The sequence below is a fragment of the Esox lucius genome, chromosome 17 (genome assembly GCF_011004845.1).
Source record: "Esox lucius isolate fEsoLuc1 chromosome 17, fEsoLuc1.pri, whole genome shotgun sequence".
Taxonomy (NCBI): Eukaryota; Metazoa; Chordata; class Actinopteri; order Esociformes; family Esocidae; genus Esox; species Esox lucius.
The window spans coordinates 14,983,894-15,002,813 of record NC_047585.1 but is presented as its reverse complement, the minus strand read 5'-3'; the positions used below and the strand labels follow the sequence as shown (position 1 = coordinate 15,002,813).

The 18,920-nt window shown below is 43.0% G+C and overlaps 2 protein-coding genes across 7 annotated transcripts; one reads left to right on the top strand and one right to left on the bottom strand.

Annotated features, from left to right (window-relative positions):
* The first annotated feature begins 9,044 nt into the window (after window positions 1-9,044).
* On the top strand, window positions 9,045-11,801 carry si:ch211-222l21.1 (prothymosin alpha). The gene is made up of 5 exons (XM_010881988.4): window positions 9,045-9,260; window positions 9,929-10,018; window positions 10,414-10,564; window positions 10,678-10,766; window positions 10,880-11,801. The coding sequence occupies exons 1-5, from the start codon at window positions 9,210-9,212 to the stop codon at window positions 10,946-10,948; spliced, it is 450 nt and encodes a 149-aa protein (XP_010880290.1). The 5' UTR covers window positions 9,045-9,209; the 3' UTR covers window positions 10,949-11,801.
* A 553-nt stretch (window positions 11,802-12,354) lies between these two features.
* slc45a1 (solute carrier family 45 member 1) lies at window positions 12,355-18,669 on the bottom strand. Of its 6 annotated transcripts, none has more exons than XM_020055250.3 (10): window positions 18,454-18,669; window positions 17,222-17,696; window positions 16,915-17,007; window positions 16,568-16,792; window positions 15,392-16,188; window positions 15,139-15,292; window positions 14,841-15,017; window positions 14,392-14,597; window positions 13,916-14,141; window positions 12,355-12,594 (listed from the first exon to the last, which is right to left on the bottom strand). In XM_020055250.3, the coding sequence occupies exons 2-10, from the start codon at window positions 17,655-17,657 to the stop codon at window positions 12,365-12,367; spliced, it is 2,544 nt and encodes an 847-aa protein (XP_019910809.3). In that variant the 5' UTR covers window positions 17,658-17,696; window positions 18,454-18,669; the 3' UTR covers window positions 12,355-12,364. The 6 variants fall into 6 exon arrangements, with proteins under 6 accessions (XP_019910809.3, XP_019910808.3, XP_034142934.1 ...); XM_020055249.3 differs by having other exon boundaries at window positions 17,222-17,686; XM_034287043.1 differs by having other exon boundaries at window positions 12,477-12,594; window positions 14,019-14,141; window positions 17,222-17,686; window positions 18,454-18,667.
* Window positions 18,670-18,920: the final 251 nt, after the last annotated feature.

Here is an 18,920-nt window from a genome sequence, read left to right as displayed (position 1 = left end):
TCTCCATTTTGTGTGTCTGAGGAGCCATGTAATTCCCATGAGCCCTAATTTGTTTATGTGCTCTGGAGACCACCTCTTTGTATGAGGGCTTTATTCTCCTATTTCTCCCTGGTCCGTTTATTCCACTTGATTCTCTCAATCTCTCTGCCGACTCGTTCTTTCTCCATCCTTCCGTAGGCATACCTGCCTTACGACTGTAACGACGGTGTTATGCTCTTACAAAACAAATAGTCTACCATAGCTACGGCTGACAGTAGGGACCACAAAGGCGCATAATCAACAACCTGCTTCCTGAAAAGGTGTTAAAGTTCACAATTAGCGATTGATACGTACGTGTCCTCTGAAAAGCCGCGGTTGCCTGGCTTCGGCCTCGTGGAAGCCGGTCTGCTGGAGCTGTGGCTCCGTGAGAAAGCGGTGCCGGTGCGTGTGGATTGAAACGGAAAGGTCTGAGCCCGTTGGGTAAAACAGCAAGGTAAATCCCGTATAGAAATACACCATTGCCCTCTCCTCTTTAGGCTCCCATCAGTCCCTCCCCCACCCCTACATCCCCGCTTGTCTCTGCTCTCTGGTGGCCATGCAGATGGTTCTTTGTTGGTGCTTCATAAAGGGGCTGAGGTCAGTGTGCCCTAACAAACACACATGCATACTCCTCCACTTCAGCTGTTCCTCTGTCTCACTGCTTTCAGTTGGTATAACCATCATTTCCCAAATGAGGTATTCTTATCTACAGAATCTGCTGAATTACAGCCCTGCCAGTGTCGCAGTATACACAGCGTCAGTCTGTCACTACCTTGCTGATGAGGAAGTAGCCTTGCAAAACCACAGATAAAGGTTTATCCAGTAACAACCCACATTGAAGCTGCAATGGTTGACAGATGATTATGTCTTTATTACCAATAGTTTCAATTTGCCTATTCTGATTACATTTCCTTTCAAAAGGGCTGAGACCTTTCAGTCCACAGGAAACATTGGTGTTTCTCCTTGGTGTTAAATCTAAATAGGAGGCAAAATGTCAGATCTGGAATAAAGATATGCAAATGTGCCATCTGTTCTGTGATCTCATAACAGCCCTGCTTCATCATTGGTCATAAGAGTATTTCAGCCAGTAGCCACAAAATCCTGAGTCTAAGATCCTGATTGACAGAAGATATGGGAAAAGAAGGCAGAGGCTTTCGGGATAGAGTTGAAATCTAGTAAATGTGTGCTTAAGTCCTTTCTTAGAAAAGTAAAGTATATGTTTGAGATCAAAAATCATCCATAGATTCATGTTTTTAAAAAACATGACATGAATTATGGATGTACTTGTTACCTCTGAAGGAAAGGGAGGTGATGTGGTCCACCAATGAGATGCCTTTGGCCAGGGATTACACAGACCAATAGGCTGCAGTAAGGAGCAGGTAGGCTGAAGGCGGGAAAAAAGGAGGAGGAGAAACTTTATTACTGGAAATTTCCACATTCCTCACAAGGCAGGAGTGTGAGTGGAGCTGCACATGGAATAAGATGATGTTGTGTACACACATGTCACATGGAGTAATTCCCTGTTGTATTAATTCAACCCCTTTTAATTATTAACTTTTTTCTTTACCACCGTCTAGCCTTATCTAAAGGCTATGCTTGCAGCCAGCCCTGCAGACCTTTGCACTGGGTTAAGCAGGAAATAAAACTAAGAATAAAGTTCTGGCAGGTTTTTTTAAGTGCTAAACAGGTAGGCCTATAGGGTTGGAACAGAAAACATTATCGTCACTTGCATCCATAGTTTCGCAAATGTGACCACACTGTGCCTGTCCTTTTCAGTTGGGTCCTCTCTTCTTGCTAATTTGACAAAACGAGAGATTAAATCGATGATTACATGCTTCAATTTCCCATCACCTTGAAATGACCAGGACACCTCTGGGTTAAGGCCAAGGGGCCACATTCCAGAACGGACACAGCCATGGGGGTTTTATATGTTCACATGCTGGACAGACAGAATGCAACAGTGCAAGACAAGTGGCTATGGTGAAGGTATGGAAACAGCCACAGGCATTGAATGTAGGTATGAAACTTCACATCATCAATGTGGCCCCTGATAGCAGAGGCTGAACCCCCCCCCCACAGTGGCACTGTCATTGACTAGTGATTCTTCTGAGGTTTTCTGCACTCTGTCACTGTATGGACGTCATTTCATTTGTTGCCCTGTTTTTCTATTCTATTGATTCTCCTTGGGACCCCTAGAAAGTCATTCAGAGTATGTGGGACACAGGCACACAGATGCTAAGTAGAATGGAGCACAGTTAGCCCCAATCTATTCTTTTAATTATGGGGACCCTTCCCCCTCCTTATTCTGACCTCTGCCCTTTGATGCCCTCCTCCTCCACTCTGCTCTCCTCTCAAGCAGGACATTCCATGGATCAGGTTACAGTCTTTTGTCTCCCTTGTTTCAGGTGTGATTGTCAAAAACTCTCTTGTGTTCATTTAGATTTTTTTTTTTACAAACAATCATTACCAGGATACCGCAACACTTTATTTTTTTGTGATGTGATGGAAGAGATCACTGATGGCCTTGCGACTCATTTTTCCTGTCTTTTTTGTTGTTGTTAAAACTAAATATCATCGTCTTGAGCACAAAGAATCTATTCTATCTGGTCCAGGCCAGTTATATTACAGAGACTCTCTGTGGCACAGTTCATAAGTCAAAATAATGTTCCATCAAACCTTTCCAAGTTGTGTGGCAACTGTGTGGAAAATACACAGCGTAAGAGTACAGCATGGAATACTGCCCGTGATTTTACTCCTGCTAATCTAAACGATGACAGGTCATACGACAGAGAACAGCGCTCACAGCTCTTACTCTCACTCTTCTGTCTTGAACTCCTTCGTTCCAAGTGAACCTCCACCAGTATAAAAACAACCTAGTACAGGGACCAGCAGGAAGACATTTCTGGAAGAGATCCAGTATCCATGGAAACAAGTCGAGGTGGTAGGCATACGAAGGAGAGAAGAAATGGCAGGAAATGATCTCACAAACACTCCTCCCATTTTCCAGGCACATAGAGTGAGTAATGCTTGGACCGACTGCTTTTACTGCTTCTCTGGACTGCACATAAACTGGGATCATTAGATTGCAGACGTCTGTTTCAGTGTTCTGCGGTCTCAGCGGTGTCTTCATTTCCAAAATGAAAGGACTACTGTAACTGTAAGCTCTTACTATGTCAGCATTCGTTAAATATATTTCCCTTAGCATCTTACATTGATTTAAGAAACCTTCATATATAACTTTGAATGAATAATCAGTAAAAATGTGGATGTATTTGACGAAACATTTTCTCTGGTATTTCCTTATGATGGTCCTCTTTGCCGTGAAAGAAAACATGATTCCCAGACACAAACTCCCATGGGCTGAGATAACCCACAATCGCAGTGACACAAACCTTTGATCTCTGCATGTAATTATAGCTGCTTGCCACCAGTCATGATTACATTTCAGTCAGTCCTGGGATTCATTACCAAATGAGCACTCTGAGGCTTCTTCCAATAAAGCTTTTGTATGTTGATGTAAAGAATATAACCAAACTAGCCAAGTATTACCCTTGGAGGAATCCTAAAAATAAATCATTTTTTTTTAAGTTTTTAATATCGAGAGTGATCATAAGTCCTAATAAGGTACACCCTGAAATTAGAAAGAGCTTTACTATGGATATGAAAGATGATTATTATCAGAGAATAGTATGTATTCTTACTTTTTTTTAGGGTAATGCAGAGGAGGGATATCGTTAAACATGAAAAAAAACAATGCATTTAAATTGTATTTGTCTGATTTGGGATTTTCAACAGGTTCTATATTTTTTGTCATTGAGTGTTTTTATGCAACACGGCATAATTACACACTACTACATCCATGCTTGACTTTTGAAAAGTGGTTAATACTGTGGAATGCAGTATTTGTTTTTTGCCAGACTAAACATGATCCATGTAGTCCAAAACTACTTTTGACTCATCTGTCCATAGGAATTTCTACCTGTATGTTGGCCTGGCAGGGTGAAATGCTTCTTTTACAAAAATGCTTTCAATCTAGGATCAAAGCCAACTTTGTTTTCAAAACTGTTGATCTCTAAAATCTCTAGTGTGCACTTGAAGATAAACAAATGAAAATTGCTGTCTCAGTTCCCCTGTCAGCCTATGACACAAACTGTTCAGTTGACACACATTTTTGGGGGCTTCATATCACCTTGGCTATGTGACCAACGTTCAAATGGAAAGCTCTGAGTCTGAGACCATTAGTAGCCAACCATACTGAGATAAGTAAGTAGTCTAACTTGACAAAAAACAGGTGTGATCTGTCATATGGAGCAGCAATTTTACATTATCCTTCATACTAAAACTGTGAAAGGTGTTCTGTATATTAATGCTATTAATGAGTAACATATCAAAACAGAGGCAAGGACGTTTTATTCTCAAATACAAACGTGCATTTGAGACATAGCATTTTCTGGGTAGAGGAGGATGACAATCTTAGAGTCTGCATTATACTGGAACAGATGCTTCGTGTAAAATACTACAGCCCTCACACAACATGTTAAATGGAACATTGATCATGAACAGAATACTCTTTAAGTGGCTTGGCATGGTGTTAGTGTGTGTGTGTGTTTGTGGGTGTGTGTGTGTGTGTCATTGTATTTGCAGAAAGGCCAACTCCATGTATTAAGCAACAAGAAAATGCTAATATAAAAATACTGTTGTAAGTACAGTGTGAATGAACCCTCACAAGACAAGAGACATTCATAAGACACAAACTGCATCGAACATGTCTATCAAATCCATGAAATAAAATACATCTGGGCCCACTTGATCGTTTTAAAATGTTTAAGACTCTGAGGCTTTTGTAGATCGTAAATACTGGCAGTGTGTTACTCCAGTAACAAAGTTTCTCTAGATTCACAGAAAAAGGAGACCACACTACACTCTCCCTCTCACACCCCCTTCTCCTTCCCGCTGTCAATGCCTGTCAGACTCAAATCAGACAGCCACACATTAATTGCTGACCCAAAGCCCCAAACTATTGTTATCCTGCACATAGACTTTCCTGCACAAAAATATGTATCAGTTGGACAGAGAATCTGAAGTTTTGTAATATTTGTTTCTCAAGCATTACTCTGGATATATTTGTCAGTCACAAACATGAATTAAGTGCCTTGCTCAAGGGTACGTGGACAGATTTTTACCTTGTCGGGTTGGGGGTCACAACAAGCACCTTTGACCCCTGGGGTATTTCCTGCCATGCAGACAGTCATCAAAACGTAGAGAAAGTACAATCATTTGTTTATCATTTGAAAAGGCTAATTGTTCATTAGAAAACCCTTCTGCAAGTATGTTAGCACAGCTGAAAACTGTTTAAAGATGCAATAAAACTGGCCTTCTTTAGACTAGTTGAATATCTGGTGCATCAGCAAATGAGTGTTCAATTACAGGCAGAAACAAATAACTTTTTTTCTAAACTTGTCAGTCCAGTCTTATTCTGAGAAATGAAGGCTATTCAATGTAAGAAATTGCCAAGAAACAGAAGGTCTTGTATAACACTGTGTACTACTACCTTCACCGAACAGCACGAACTGACTTTAACCTGAATAGAACGAGTGGGAGGCCCCGGTGCACAACTGAAGACAAATACATTAGAGTGTCTATGTTGGGTTAGGGTTAGAAATACACAGCAAAACACCAGTCTAAAAATGTTAATTGAATTGGCGACATTGAATAGGATGCTGGCCTTCTAGGCAGAGTTGAAAAGAAAAAGCCATATTTCAGATTGGCTAATAAAACGAAAAGATTAAGATGGGCAAAATAATGTAGACACTGGACAGAGGAAGATTGGAAAAAAGTATTATGGACAGACAAATGTAAGTTTGTGGTGTTCGGATCACATTCGTGAGACGCAGATGAAAAGATGCTGGAGCAATGCTTGATCCCAGCTTTCAAGCATGGTTGAGGCAATGTAATGGTCTGGGGGTGCTTCGGTGGTGCTTTAGTGGTGGTAAAGTGGGAGATTTGTACAGAGCAAAAGGGATCTTGAAGAAGGAAGGATATCACTCCAATTTTGCAATGCCATGCCATACCCTGTGAACAGTGCTTGATTGGTGCCAATTTCCTCCTACAACAGGACAATGAACCAAAGCACAGATTCAAACTATGCAAGTATTAGGAAAAAGCAGTCCACTGGTATTCTGTCTATGAATAACGAAGTGGCCTACATAGTCATCAGATATCAACCGTATTGAGCTGTTGTGGGAGCAGCTTGATCGGATGGTACATTGGGGAGAACAAGTATTTGATACAATGCCGATTTTGCAGGTTTTCCCACTTACAAAGCATGTACAAGTCTGTAATTTTTATAAAAGATACTCTTCTTTATCATAGGTACTCTTCAACTGTGAGTGACGGAATCTAAAACAAAAATCCAGAAAATCACATTGTGATTTTTAAGTAAATAATTTGCATTTTATTGCATGACATAAGTATTTGATACATCAGAAAAGCTGAACTTAATATTTGGTACAGAAACCTTTGTTTGCAATTACAGAGATCATACATTTCCTGTAGTTCTTGACCAGGTTTGCACACACTGCAGCAGGGATTTTGGCCCACTCCTCCATACAGACCTTCTCCAGATCCCTCAGGTTTCGGGGCTGTTGTTGTGAAATATGGACTTTCAGCTCCCTCCAAAGATTTTTTATTGGGTTCAGGTCTGGAGACTGGCTAGGCCACTCCAGGACCTGGAGATGCTTCTTACGGAGCCACCCCTTAGTTTCCCTGGCTGTGTGTTTCGGGTCGTTGTCATGTTGGAAGACCCAGCCACGACCCATCTTCAATACTCTTACTGAGGGAAGGAGGTTGTTGGCCAAGATCTCGCGATACATGGCCCCATCCATCCTCCCCTCAATACAATGCAGTCGTCCTGTCCCCTTTGCAGAAAAGCATCCCCAAAGAATGATGTTTCCACCTCCATGCTTCACGGTTGGGATGGTGCTCTTGGGGTTGTACTCATCCTTCTTCTTCCTCCAAACACGGCGAGTGGAGTTTAGACCAAAAAGCTCTATTTTTGTCTCATCAGACCACATGACCTTCTCCCATTCCTTCTCTGGATCATCCAGATGATCATTGGCAAACTTCAGACGGGCCTGGACATGTGCTGGCTTGAGCAGGGGTACCTTGCGTGCGCTGCAGGATTTTATTCCATGACGGCGTAATGTGTTACTAAAGGTTTTCTTTGAGACTGTGGTCCCAGCTCTCTTCAGGTCATTGACCAGGTCCTGCCACGTAGTCCTGGGCTGATCCCTCACCTTCCCCATGATCACTGATGCCCCACAAGGTGAGATCTTGCATGGAGCCCGAGGGACCGAGGGAGATTGACTGTCATCTTAAACTTCTTCCATTTTCTAATAATTGCGCCAACAGTTGTTGCCTTCTCACCAAGCTGCTTTGTGGCCATTGTGGAGAGGTTGGAGTCCGTTTGAGTGTGTGGACAGGTGTCTTTTATACAGGTAGCAAGTTCAAACAGATGCAGTTAATACAGGTAATGAGTGGAGAACAGGAGGGCTTCTTAAAGAAAAACTAACATGTCTGTGAGAGCCGGAATTCTTACTGGTTGGTGCTCAAATACTTATGTCATGCAATAAAATGCAAATTAATTATTTAAAATAATACAATGTGATTTTCTGGATTTTTGTTTTAGATTCCGTCTCTAACAGTTTAAGTGTACCTATGATAAAAATTACAGACCTCTACATGCTTTTTAAGTAGGAAAACCTGCAAAATCGGCAGTGTATCAAATACTTGTTCTCCCCACTGTATGTAAGAAGCATCCATCATGCCAATCCAACTTGTGGGAGGTTCTTCAGGAAGTGTGGGGTGAAATCTCTTCAGATTACCTCAACAAATTGACAACTACAATGCCAAAGGTCTGCAAGGATCTATCTGCTGCAAATAGAGGACTCTCTGGCAAATATTGAAGGACACAATTATTATTTCAATTAAAAATAATTATTTTGAACCTAGTCAATGACTATATACCTATTCATTTTGCTATTTTTCCTATTCAAACTCATGTCATGTATGTTTTCATGGAAAACAGGGACATTTCTAAGTGACCCCAAACTTTTGAAAGGTATGTATCTACCTATACCACTCTGTTACTACTGCCTTTATGAACTACTTAAAAACCATATCAGCTGTCCATTAAGTTCAAACCAGCCATTGATAGAACTTCTTTCAGAATCACTACGAACTGTAAAGCTATTTGAAATAAATAGTTAATAACAATATATGTTTTTAATTGAATATAAAATCTTACTTCTCATTTTGTTGTATGAGACACTTTGCTTCTGACCTTCATGTTTAAAATAGGCAATTCCATTTGAGCCAAGAGGTGTGGCTTATTTAGTAAATGGTTTCACATCATCATGCCTTGTAATTTGATACTTCTCTCTCAGAGGAAAAGAGCGCACTGAAGACAAAAGGATATGGGGCTTTACCCAGCCTTCACACGTGGTTGTAGACTGGCGAAATAAAACTTGCTGTGAATACATATATTTGGACGTAAACTTGGTTTAAATACGTCAAAATCAAGAACGAAGTAAAGTTGTAATAGAAATAATGAAAAAAACATAGGTGGACTTAAGCAATGCATTCACACAAAGGGACTGAATTCATCAAGGCGCACTTTAAGCACTTATTTTGCGTACAATTGCGTACACTAAGCATAATTAAAATGTACAAATGTTATTAATGAGAGATAATAACATTTGTACATTTCAATCTCAGTAAGACACTTTTAATTGAAATCGTGTAATATTGTCGTAAAAAAAACCATTCTGGTAACTTCACAACGGAGTAGACGCTTTAAATTTTCGACCAATTAGGAGCAAGATATCTGGGAGGAGCTTGGTAGGCGGGACATGTGTAAGATTGACAATACATTGTCCAATAACAACTGATAAAATCTGTTAGTTACTTTGGATTATCCAACCACGTTTTAGATCGACTAGCTTCATTCGAACTAATGGATTACTGTGGAGCCTAACAAACAGATGTAGCTGGTTTTCATCACTCTCTCCTCCTCTCCGACCTCGCCGTCTCACTGAAATAGGTTGTATCAGTGCCAGAAACATCGAGGCATCAAACAAAGTATTTCTTTCTGAAACATAATTATACTCTTAGATAGTTATATTAAACATACAATGGCTGACACCACAGTAGACACGACCACAACCACTGAGATTTCAGCAAAGGTAAGTTTAATTCATTTGATTAATGTTACTGTTACGCGAAGCGAGCTAGCTGTTCTGTGTTCTTCAGCGGAGCCTGGCTTTGTGAACACCGTCAAGATAATGTGCTGTAATTACAATGTAATAGCTAAGAGGATGGCTAGCTAATGTTAATATTACTATCTACCCATAACAGAAAATAGTAGCTAATGTATTTGCATGTTGTTGGTCTTCCTCAAACAATCTGTTGTAGCTATTTAGTTAGTTTAGTAGCTTTGGTAGCTAGCTTACTTCGATAGATTTCTCCATCGCGGCGTCTGACTACATTTGCTACTGTAGTTTATTCAATACAGTAATATGTCAATGCATAAATGTAGCTATGCAGCTACTAGTAGCTAATAAGTCTCTCAAAGTTTGATACGCTCGAGCTACACGGTCGAACGATGGCGGGAAGCGCTCAAGTCCTTCTGAGCGCGAGAGTGGAGTATGCGCGCTTATCGTGTAGTGAACCGCGATGCCAGTACGCGTTGATTACCATTTGTATTGTACCAGTGGTCCGGCACGCGCCATTGATGAATACATAGAAAGCCTAGAATTTTAATACATTATCTTCGGCGAAGTGAATGAGGAGAACTTGTGGTGGAAATGCGATTCTTGTGTGAGGGAGATAATCAAGGACAACATCTTTTCAGGAGCTCAAAGAGAAGAAAGAGGTTGTCGAGGAGGTAGAGGAGAAGAGTGAGAACGGCAGTGGGGACACACCTGCCAATGGAAAGGAAACAGTGAGTTAATGCCGAAGCTTATTCCATTGCCAGGCTCGTGGCCTTTTGTCTGGGCGCCCTCATCATGCAGGTGTCGCGAGACTCCGCCCCCTCTACTCCCATGCTACCCCATGGCTACGGCTCTTTGTTTAGTTTGTGAAATGGCACAGATGTTCTTTCAAGACATCTCATGTGGCCCTCATTGCATTCCCAGCCCTTACTCCCCAGGGAATTAAATATAAACTGCAACATGTGCCCTGTTTTAACTTGTAAGCTTGATTGCTGTGACTTTTTTTTCCTCTCCAAATACTTGATTTTCCAGTGAATTAAATGCCTTTTCATCACTCATTTATACAATTAACCCAAGTTCAGACAGTTGAAATATTTTCTTAAATTATTTTTTTCCTTCCCTCCAGCACACAGACGCTTCAGAGGAGAAGACAAATGGTGCAGAGGAGAAGACAAGTAGTGCAGAGGAGAAGACAAGTAGTGCAGAGGAGAAAGTAAATGGCGCAACTAATTCAGAAGATACCCCTGACGCAGAGGAGGAGGAGGATGAGGAGGATGGTACGTTCATTTCTTATTTTTGGATTACCAGCTGAGTAGAAAAAGATGCTTGTAACAGTGATGTGAGGTTCTTGAGGCAAGTCTTTTTCCCTCATGTATGAAACTGATTGCAGGAGAGACAGAGGAAGGAGCAAAGGATGCAGAAGAACCTGCTGATGAGGTTAACCACCCTGTGAAGCGCACAGCTGAGGAGGAGGAGGAGGTATGCATTTGTCACACTATTTTGAAACAGTCAATACATGCACAGCCTCTTTAAGAGTTATCCTAGATCAGGGTCACTGTGTTCTCACTCAAGACATTTACTTTTGCCCTCAGGAGAAAGTGGAAACAAAAAAGCAGAAAACAGAGAGCAGCGACTCAAAGGAAGCTGAAGTGGAGGCTTAGGGTGCTCAGCCTGTCGTCCTCCGCCAGCTCTGTCTACATGCCGTGGTCAACCTCCCCTTATAGAGCTTGTGCTTTATGTATGTTTTACACATTTTATTTGCCCCCAAGATATTACATTGCACTGGAGTCCTAAAACATAGTGGCCTCTCCTTACTTTTTATAAGATGTTATTTATTGGTTTCTTACACAACACTTTTTTTTTTTTAACAACATGTGCAAATAGAGTCAGTGTTGTTTTATCAGTATATTAGTTTATATCCGTATGAGCACATTCTCTACTTGGCTACTGCTGACCAGTTGATCAGAGGAAGACAGCTGCGCCCTTCTCCACATGTTCAGGATGACCTCTCAGACTCACTAAAGACCAAAGATAAGTTTTAAGCAGGGGCTAATGGACTATTGTTAGCATTATTAGTTAAGGCTTTTTAATCCCTTTTGTTACTGCTGCTGCTAGTAGTTAATCCTCTGCCTGGCTGATCTGTTAACACAACAGATGGCACAAATGAAAGAACTCCTCCATAATAAAAGATAGTGTGACCCTGTTTGGGGACCCTGCTTCTGCAATGTTAATTACCCCCTCTTAAATCTTAAGGCTTTGGTCACATGTTCTGTATGCATTTTACACGTTTATACCATTTGTACCCAAGATGCTGTTTTATTTTTTGTTTGACTTTTGGTTATGTCTAGGTGACTCAGAAATTGTCTCCAACTGTCTTTATCAGAACAACATTCCCACCATGATGTTTTTTGTGTCTTATAGTGCAGTTATATTTCATGATGCTATTTGGTTGCTTCGACCACTGCTTTGTATATTCTGGTTCTTGATGATTAAATAAATCAGTCTTGTCTTTTTAATCATGGTGTTTTTAAGACCTCTATAGTTAAAGGGAATAACATATTCCTCATTTCTCTTCTTTTAATAACAGTGAAAAGTCCAGCGTGTTAACTTATTAGTTACATTATAATCATGCAGTATCTGATGGCAGTTGACTTAAAGACTGAATATATAACAAACCATTTGATGAACAGGATTAATTCCCAATATGTTTGTGTTACTGGAAAAGGAGTTTCTTTACTCTTGCGTTTATCTGTTTTCTTAAAATGGTAACATGTTTCATTTTCAATGCATTTAAGTTTTGAATTAATGTAAACTGGTATAGAGGGTCAACTCAGGGCAGGGTTAATATCTCCATCATTGAACCATTCTATCTAATCTATCACAAACACTACCACATGATTGTGTCATCACACCTTTTCCGATCAATAACCAGTTTAGAGGAAACATTACATAATAATATTAATATGAAATACTAAGTTTAATACCAATACTTCACAAGGAAACGTGAATAATTATTTCCATATAGTTCAATAATAATAATAAAGGGTAAGGAGCCCATATGGTTAAAAGTATCATTTTTAATTCAACCTGACCCTAGGTACAGTAGCTGTTACAGTAGGATGGAGAACATCAGAAAACTGTTTATTGTAAAATATTAGAAATGTTGGTGTTTCCTCAGAAGAAAGCGCAGATAGGACATCACCATGGAGTGTCCAGTCTGTTATGGTGGCTTTAGAGGGAGACCTGATCAACATTCCACTTAGCTGATGCATCTTCACCAGCTCAAGATAAGTGGGATGACGCATGACTGTAGAGAATTCAAAGATGGTGGGCATTTCGGTAAAATGCCCAAATGGAACTGAAAGCAGGCATGGATTATAATTACAATTCATTCAAAAGTACCTGGAAACAGTGTCAGTGACAACTGTGTGATGTTCTGAGCAAGCAATGCCAAGCAAGCTATTTTAGCCCAACAGATGTTCAAAATGTAAAAGTTATTATTTTCATTGGCTGCTTGATTAACATGGATATGGAATGTTATTTCAGCAGTTGAAATCCAATGAATGGAGTGAACAAATGCAGTGTGTGAAGAAACCAACCCAAACGTGAATGGATCACTCCAGTAAACCTGTTTGGGTCTAGTGTGGTGAAACATGTCTAAACCCTAACTAAAGCATGCGCTCTAGTGGTGAAAACAAGCACTTGCTGTTGGTCGATTTCAACCTAAAGCCTTCCCTCTCGAAGTTGTCCAGCTCCGTCATCTTTAGCATAGTTCACATGTATCTTCCTGAATTCTGTCTTGCCACCCAAACAACAGATATGTGGTTCTTCTTTTTGGTTCGGTTTTCCGATGGAATGCCGAATCACACCCCAGTTTCAACTTCTCCTCTTCCTGGTAATGACAAGAATCACTGTCATTACAACAGTCACTCCAGGACCAGGGAGACAGGTCAGAGTAGTGTCCGTGGCTTAGTATGAGGTCCATTTGTGTCTGTCTGTTAGTGATGCATCAGTGTCAAGTCAGACTCCTTTAGAGGAGCACACATGCTCACGTCTTTACGTAGTGCAATTACTTTGAATGAATGTGTTGCTATGAATGCTGTGTGTGCTGTGATTGTGTGTGAATGTACATTACATGTGCTACAGTGATTACATGAATTCCACACTTTCAAGGAAAGCTCACTGGAGACACATTCAGAAAGTCCCTCAGCCTGCCTACTGCCTAGTGCTAACTTGGAGAAACAGGTATGTAGACATTGTCTTGGCCCTGAAACCCAAACTGAAGAGCAACGCAAGGCATTAAGGCTATGGCGCATGCAGATATTAGGCAAGGCCAAAACAATTAACCTCCTCAAACTGTTTTAATGAATTCCTAACATCCTGGGGAACAGGGGGTTGTAGGGCTGTATAAACTGTTTTATATTTAATGGCCATTAGCCTACAAACATCAGAAAAGAACATTTAGAGAATTCTGCCACACAGGCATGCACACCCATGTGACACATTGCCTGGGACATATGCTGTGTGTGTGTTTTGACAGGAGGCTGTCTAAAGGCGGGGGGGGGGGGGGGGGTGGGGACGTTAAATGTGCACCAGTAGTGGTTGGGTCTCGCTTTCGGAAGGCTCACCCTCGGGGGGGGGCAGGTGGTACACCACGCAGAGGGACGAGTACAGACAGCCGACGAATGACATCACACTAGAAAAGTACATCACTCCCTGGGCCCCACCCACCAACGAGGTCAGAGGCCCCATCGCCACGGAGACTATGATCTGAGCCAGGAAGTATTGACAGCTGAGCAGAGAGATGTCCACGCCCATCCCTCTCCTGGTCCCCTCCTCTGACGAGCCGCAGAACTGCGCACACAAGCACAGACAGAGGGAGTGCATTAACGAACACATACACACGACATGAAACTAAACCGCACGGCCCAAATAACATTTAACACCACGCAACAAAACAAGTCTGAACAATACATAGCTTCAGAAAAAATTAAGAGACCACCGCACCTTTAACCTTAAAATTAAGAGAGCACTGAACTTCTGTTCCTCACTCAAAACTCACTCAACTTCACCCCCCGACTTGTTCCCGTTGGTATTCACGTACCTGCGGGCTCTGGTAGTATTCACACAGCAGAGAGTAAGGCAGCGTGCATAGGGAGGAGAAGAGCACCCCGTAGGTGACACACAGTGACAGCACCACGTAGAGGTTAGTGGAGAGCGTGGCCAGCCCCGTGCCGAGGCCAAACGCCAAGTAGGCGAAGAAGTAGAGAGAGCGGAGGGAGAACCGTTCCTCCAGCTTCTCCAGTATGGCTAGGGATGGCAACAAGAAAACAGAAAGAAAGAGAGATGGGTTGAAGCCGCTAAACATCTGTGTGTGGTAATGATTCTGAACGATGGTCCTTACGTGAGGTGTCGAATCAATTTCGGGGGTTTTTATGAAATGGCTAGATGTGTGTTTTCTTATAGTTTTAGGCACGTGTGTTTGAGTGTGTGTGAGTGTGTGTCTGAGTGCGTGTGTGAGAGAGAGTGTGTGAGTGTTTGTGTTTGTGTTACCTGAGTAAAAGGCAGCACTAAATGCATAGATGCACATGCCCCAGCAGCCCATGCTGACCCCAGCGTTGTAGCGTTGGTAGGCCTCTGAGTCGTGGGGGGCTTTGGGGTCACCTGCGAACACCACCTCCCCCATGAAGTCAGTGTAGAACAGAAGCATGCCCTCAAAGGACAGCCAGCCTAATGGGTTTGAAACAAGGCGGAGGATATACACGTCAAATACAGTCTCTGCTGGAGTACAGCTGCAGCGATGTTAAAGCCAAAATCACTGAAACACAGGCAAACAAGTGCCCGGACTCACCCAAAAAGTGGTTAGTGCAGAGGCTGCGTAGTGACGGAGGCATCCTGTAGATGGCGCTACACAGCAGCCTCATTGACATCTGTGAATCTGCTATCTCCACATTTTCACTCAGGTCACTCTCATAACGCACCCCATTCAGCAGAATGTTTGCCACCTTTGTTCGAGGAAGGACAAGAACCAGAAAATGAATTACCTCGACACATCGAGCTTTGTTAACAGACTACTCGGAGGAGTTTGACTGCGGAAGGCTGACCTGCTGACTGAAGGTCACCGTTCTTCTGCGGCCATTTTCCGGCCCTCCGCCCTGAGTCATCACTGGCTCCTCCACTAGAGCGAGGCTCTGTGGGCGCTTTAGAATACCAGCGGACAAACGTCTATGGGACCCTGCCCCCATCTGGGTGGCCAGCGACTGGGTTCCTTCCCCAGCCTGTGACCCTGTTTCAGGCTGAGGTCCCCGGGGAGGTGTGGTGTCCCCCAAAGGCGGAGGTTGTACGGTCTGGTCAAGGGGCTGCGGCGACGGCTGACCGGTGTAGCAGTCGATGAGTACACTGTCTATATACGAGGTTCCCAAGGATGAGGCAAACTCGTTGATGCCAGTGAGGGAGTTATCCCGACTGATGAAGCTGCCATATTTAGGAGTCAGGGGGCTAAGGGGCGAGATGGGGCTGGCAAGTCCGGAACAGAGGCGCGCATCCGCACTGCAGGAGTGGGCCACGGCGTCCGAGTTGGAGAGGTGAGGTTCAGAGTACTGGTAGCTGTAGAGACCGTCGTCTTCCTCGTCCACGCCCGGTCCCAGGATCGCCGGGGGGACAGGGGGCGAGGGGGGCAGGGGGAGGCTGGGGCTCTTCAGGGAGCTTTTCGTGCTCTTCTGAAGCTGTGTCCTGGGCAGGGGACGCTCAGGGATGCTGTTGAGGGTCATGCACGTGGCAACGACCAAAGTGACGCTGGTGAACATGTATATGACCCGGAGTTGACCTCCCATTGACCTGCCGAACTCAGTGTGGTCCCAGTTAATCCCACCCACGATGTATCCAAATCCACCCCCTAGACCTGCATAGAGAGAGGGACAAAACCGTCGTAGAACTAATCATAACAATGACACTGGTTATGCTCTCAAATCTTAGACACATCATGCAGAATTTAGTTCATACAGGGCTCTCTAACCTGTCAGGAGTGTTATAGCTGACCGGTATTTAGTTCATACAAGGCTCTCTAACCTGTCAGGAGTGTTATAGCTGACCAGTATATAGTTCATTCAATGCTCTCTAACCTGTCAGGAGTGTTATAGCTGGCCAGTATTTAGTTCATTCAATGCTCTCTAACCTGTCAGGAGTGTTATAGCTGACCGGTATTTAGTTCATTCAATGCTCTCTAACCTGTCAGGAGTGTTATAGCTGGCCGGTATTTAGTTCATAACGAGCCCTCTAACCTGCCAGGAGTGCGTGAATGTTGAGGCCACGGTCCTGGTCCTCTGGCAGGCACACATCCATCATGTAGGCATGGCTGGGATTATCTGCAGAGTCTGCGCTGAAGTCCATCAGAACCACTCCACAAATGGTCAGTATGATGCCCCATTTGTGATTGGTTGCTGTGTCTGCCACTGCAGCTCCAATGTCCCGGCCATTCAGCACCATTGTCAAACCAAGCAGAGCTCCTACAGAGATAAAAGGGAACTCCATCAGGGCTGAAATATGATTTATATATTATTAAAATGTGTTATAAGGCTCCAGTCCAGAGCATGGAGAACAATGCAAATGCACTGTGGATAATCCTTACCTATTGCCAAGGCTAAAATAAATGGCCTCCGCCGGCCAAAGCGGGATGTACAGCGATCACTCCAAGCTCCTAGTAAAGGCTGGACCAGGAATCCTTAATAAATGACCGGGAGAACGTTGAAACATTTAAGGGAACTAAACAATGCAGAATGGAATGTCAGCATTCTAACAATTCTAAACGCAGTCTGAATAACGGTCCAACTGCACAAATCAAAGCATAGGTAGCAACATATATTATTAGAAAGCAACGTTTTAAACAGCGCTTTCTAATATCTAGGCTACTTCATGTCGGTCTGCCACTTCATTACCCAGTATGGGGCTGATGAACCAGACCAGGCTGTAGAACTGGTCTGGCAAACCCATCTGTAGTAGGACGGGGGTGACATAGGCAGTCTCCATGGCATAGCTGAACTCGATGCCGAACAGGATGCAGCCATTGAAGAGCAGCTCAGGGAAGGTGCGACGAGGGGGCAGCTCACTGGGTTCCAGTTGATCTAGGGGGCAGGGGGTGTTGGGCGGCGGGGGTGGGGATGGTCTGATCAGCTTCTGCCTCTTTGGGTGTCTCTGGAAGTTGTTGGCACGGTGACTCAGAAGGCGCGTCGTAGACAATGGGAAACTAGCGGTCTTGGGCACGGAGCCCCTCCACAGGCCGTCATTAGCGGCACCCAATGACCTCTCTGTTGACCTCCCTCCTGGGCTGGCCAAGAGAGGGTCACTGGGGGTGCCCATTCCTGGAGATGACATCACTTTGGACCAAGCTCAGTCTGCGCACACTAGGAGATGCTCGTAAGTCAAAATGCAATCAGAGTATAAAGAGAAATACTATTTGATGAATATGACTATTTTAAATGGGCATGTTCAACATTATTTCTGTTACATTATTTCAACATTTTTGTTACATTCTTTCCAATGGCTTTTGGAAGCTAAATTTAGAGGGCACTCAAGATCAAATCTGTTCATCTAGCAAGAACAGTGAACGCGAACGATATGCCTGACACCAATATAACCGGCAGTAAGGACACTGCCATCACCATGGATATCCTATGATGGCACTACCGTCCTCGTGGGCACGACGCACTGCAACCAATGCGCATGTTGACTGTGATGTGCGCAAAACCCATGTGCTGCTCCTGTGGCAGAGTACGCTACGAGCACTGTATTATACTGCAGCGTCTCTCAACGACGCTCTTTCCATTTACATTTTTCATGGATGTATTTTGCCCTTGTAAAATGCTAATCGAATCCGTAGGAGCTAGAAAGAGAAATTGGCACATTTGCCTCAATTAGCAAACGTTTTTACATGCTAGGCTACATTAGTTGTTAAACACCCCTTTAAACAATACAAATGTCAAGCATGTGACAGCCTTGATGTGTCTTTTTTGTTCTTCGATTCCTTTATTTTAATCGTTATCGATGTAAGCTCAGTTTGCTTTCACAACATTATTGTGAAGTGAAGATTATACAATCGAATGATAGTGTTCGAGTGATCGAGTGTTATGACTGGTCAAGGCGTGCAAATTGAAACATTAAAGAGAATTACCTTTTACGGGTTCACTCAGTCATTTATTTCAGCATTCTCTGTTGGTGAACAAGTCAATCATATTTATGCTTCATAATATTTACGTTAAATAAGAGGGCTCATGTTTTTCCCACAGATGCAGTCACATCCCTGCTTTATCCTTCGACCCTTCTCCCTTTTCCCCTCCCTACCTCTGTCCCTTAGCCATGACGTCACAACACTCCTCCAGTCTGCCATGGCTTGTTATACCTGCACCATCAGCACCAAAACGCCGTGGCAGCGTAAGGCTGTAAATTACGATCAGATCATTATCTATATTTAAACCCAAGCCAATCGCACGGACCAAGAGTTAAAAATAGTATATGACGTTGGTTTATCAAATAGATGAGTATTTACTATAGAAAAAAGACTAGGTTTAGAAAACACACCCCTAAAACGATGATTATATAGTTTTTCTGAACAGTCTTAACGTCCTCAGGCTATCGCTC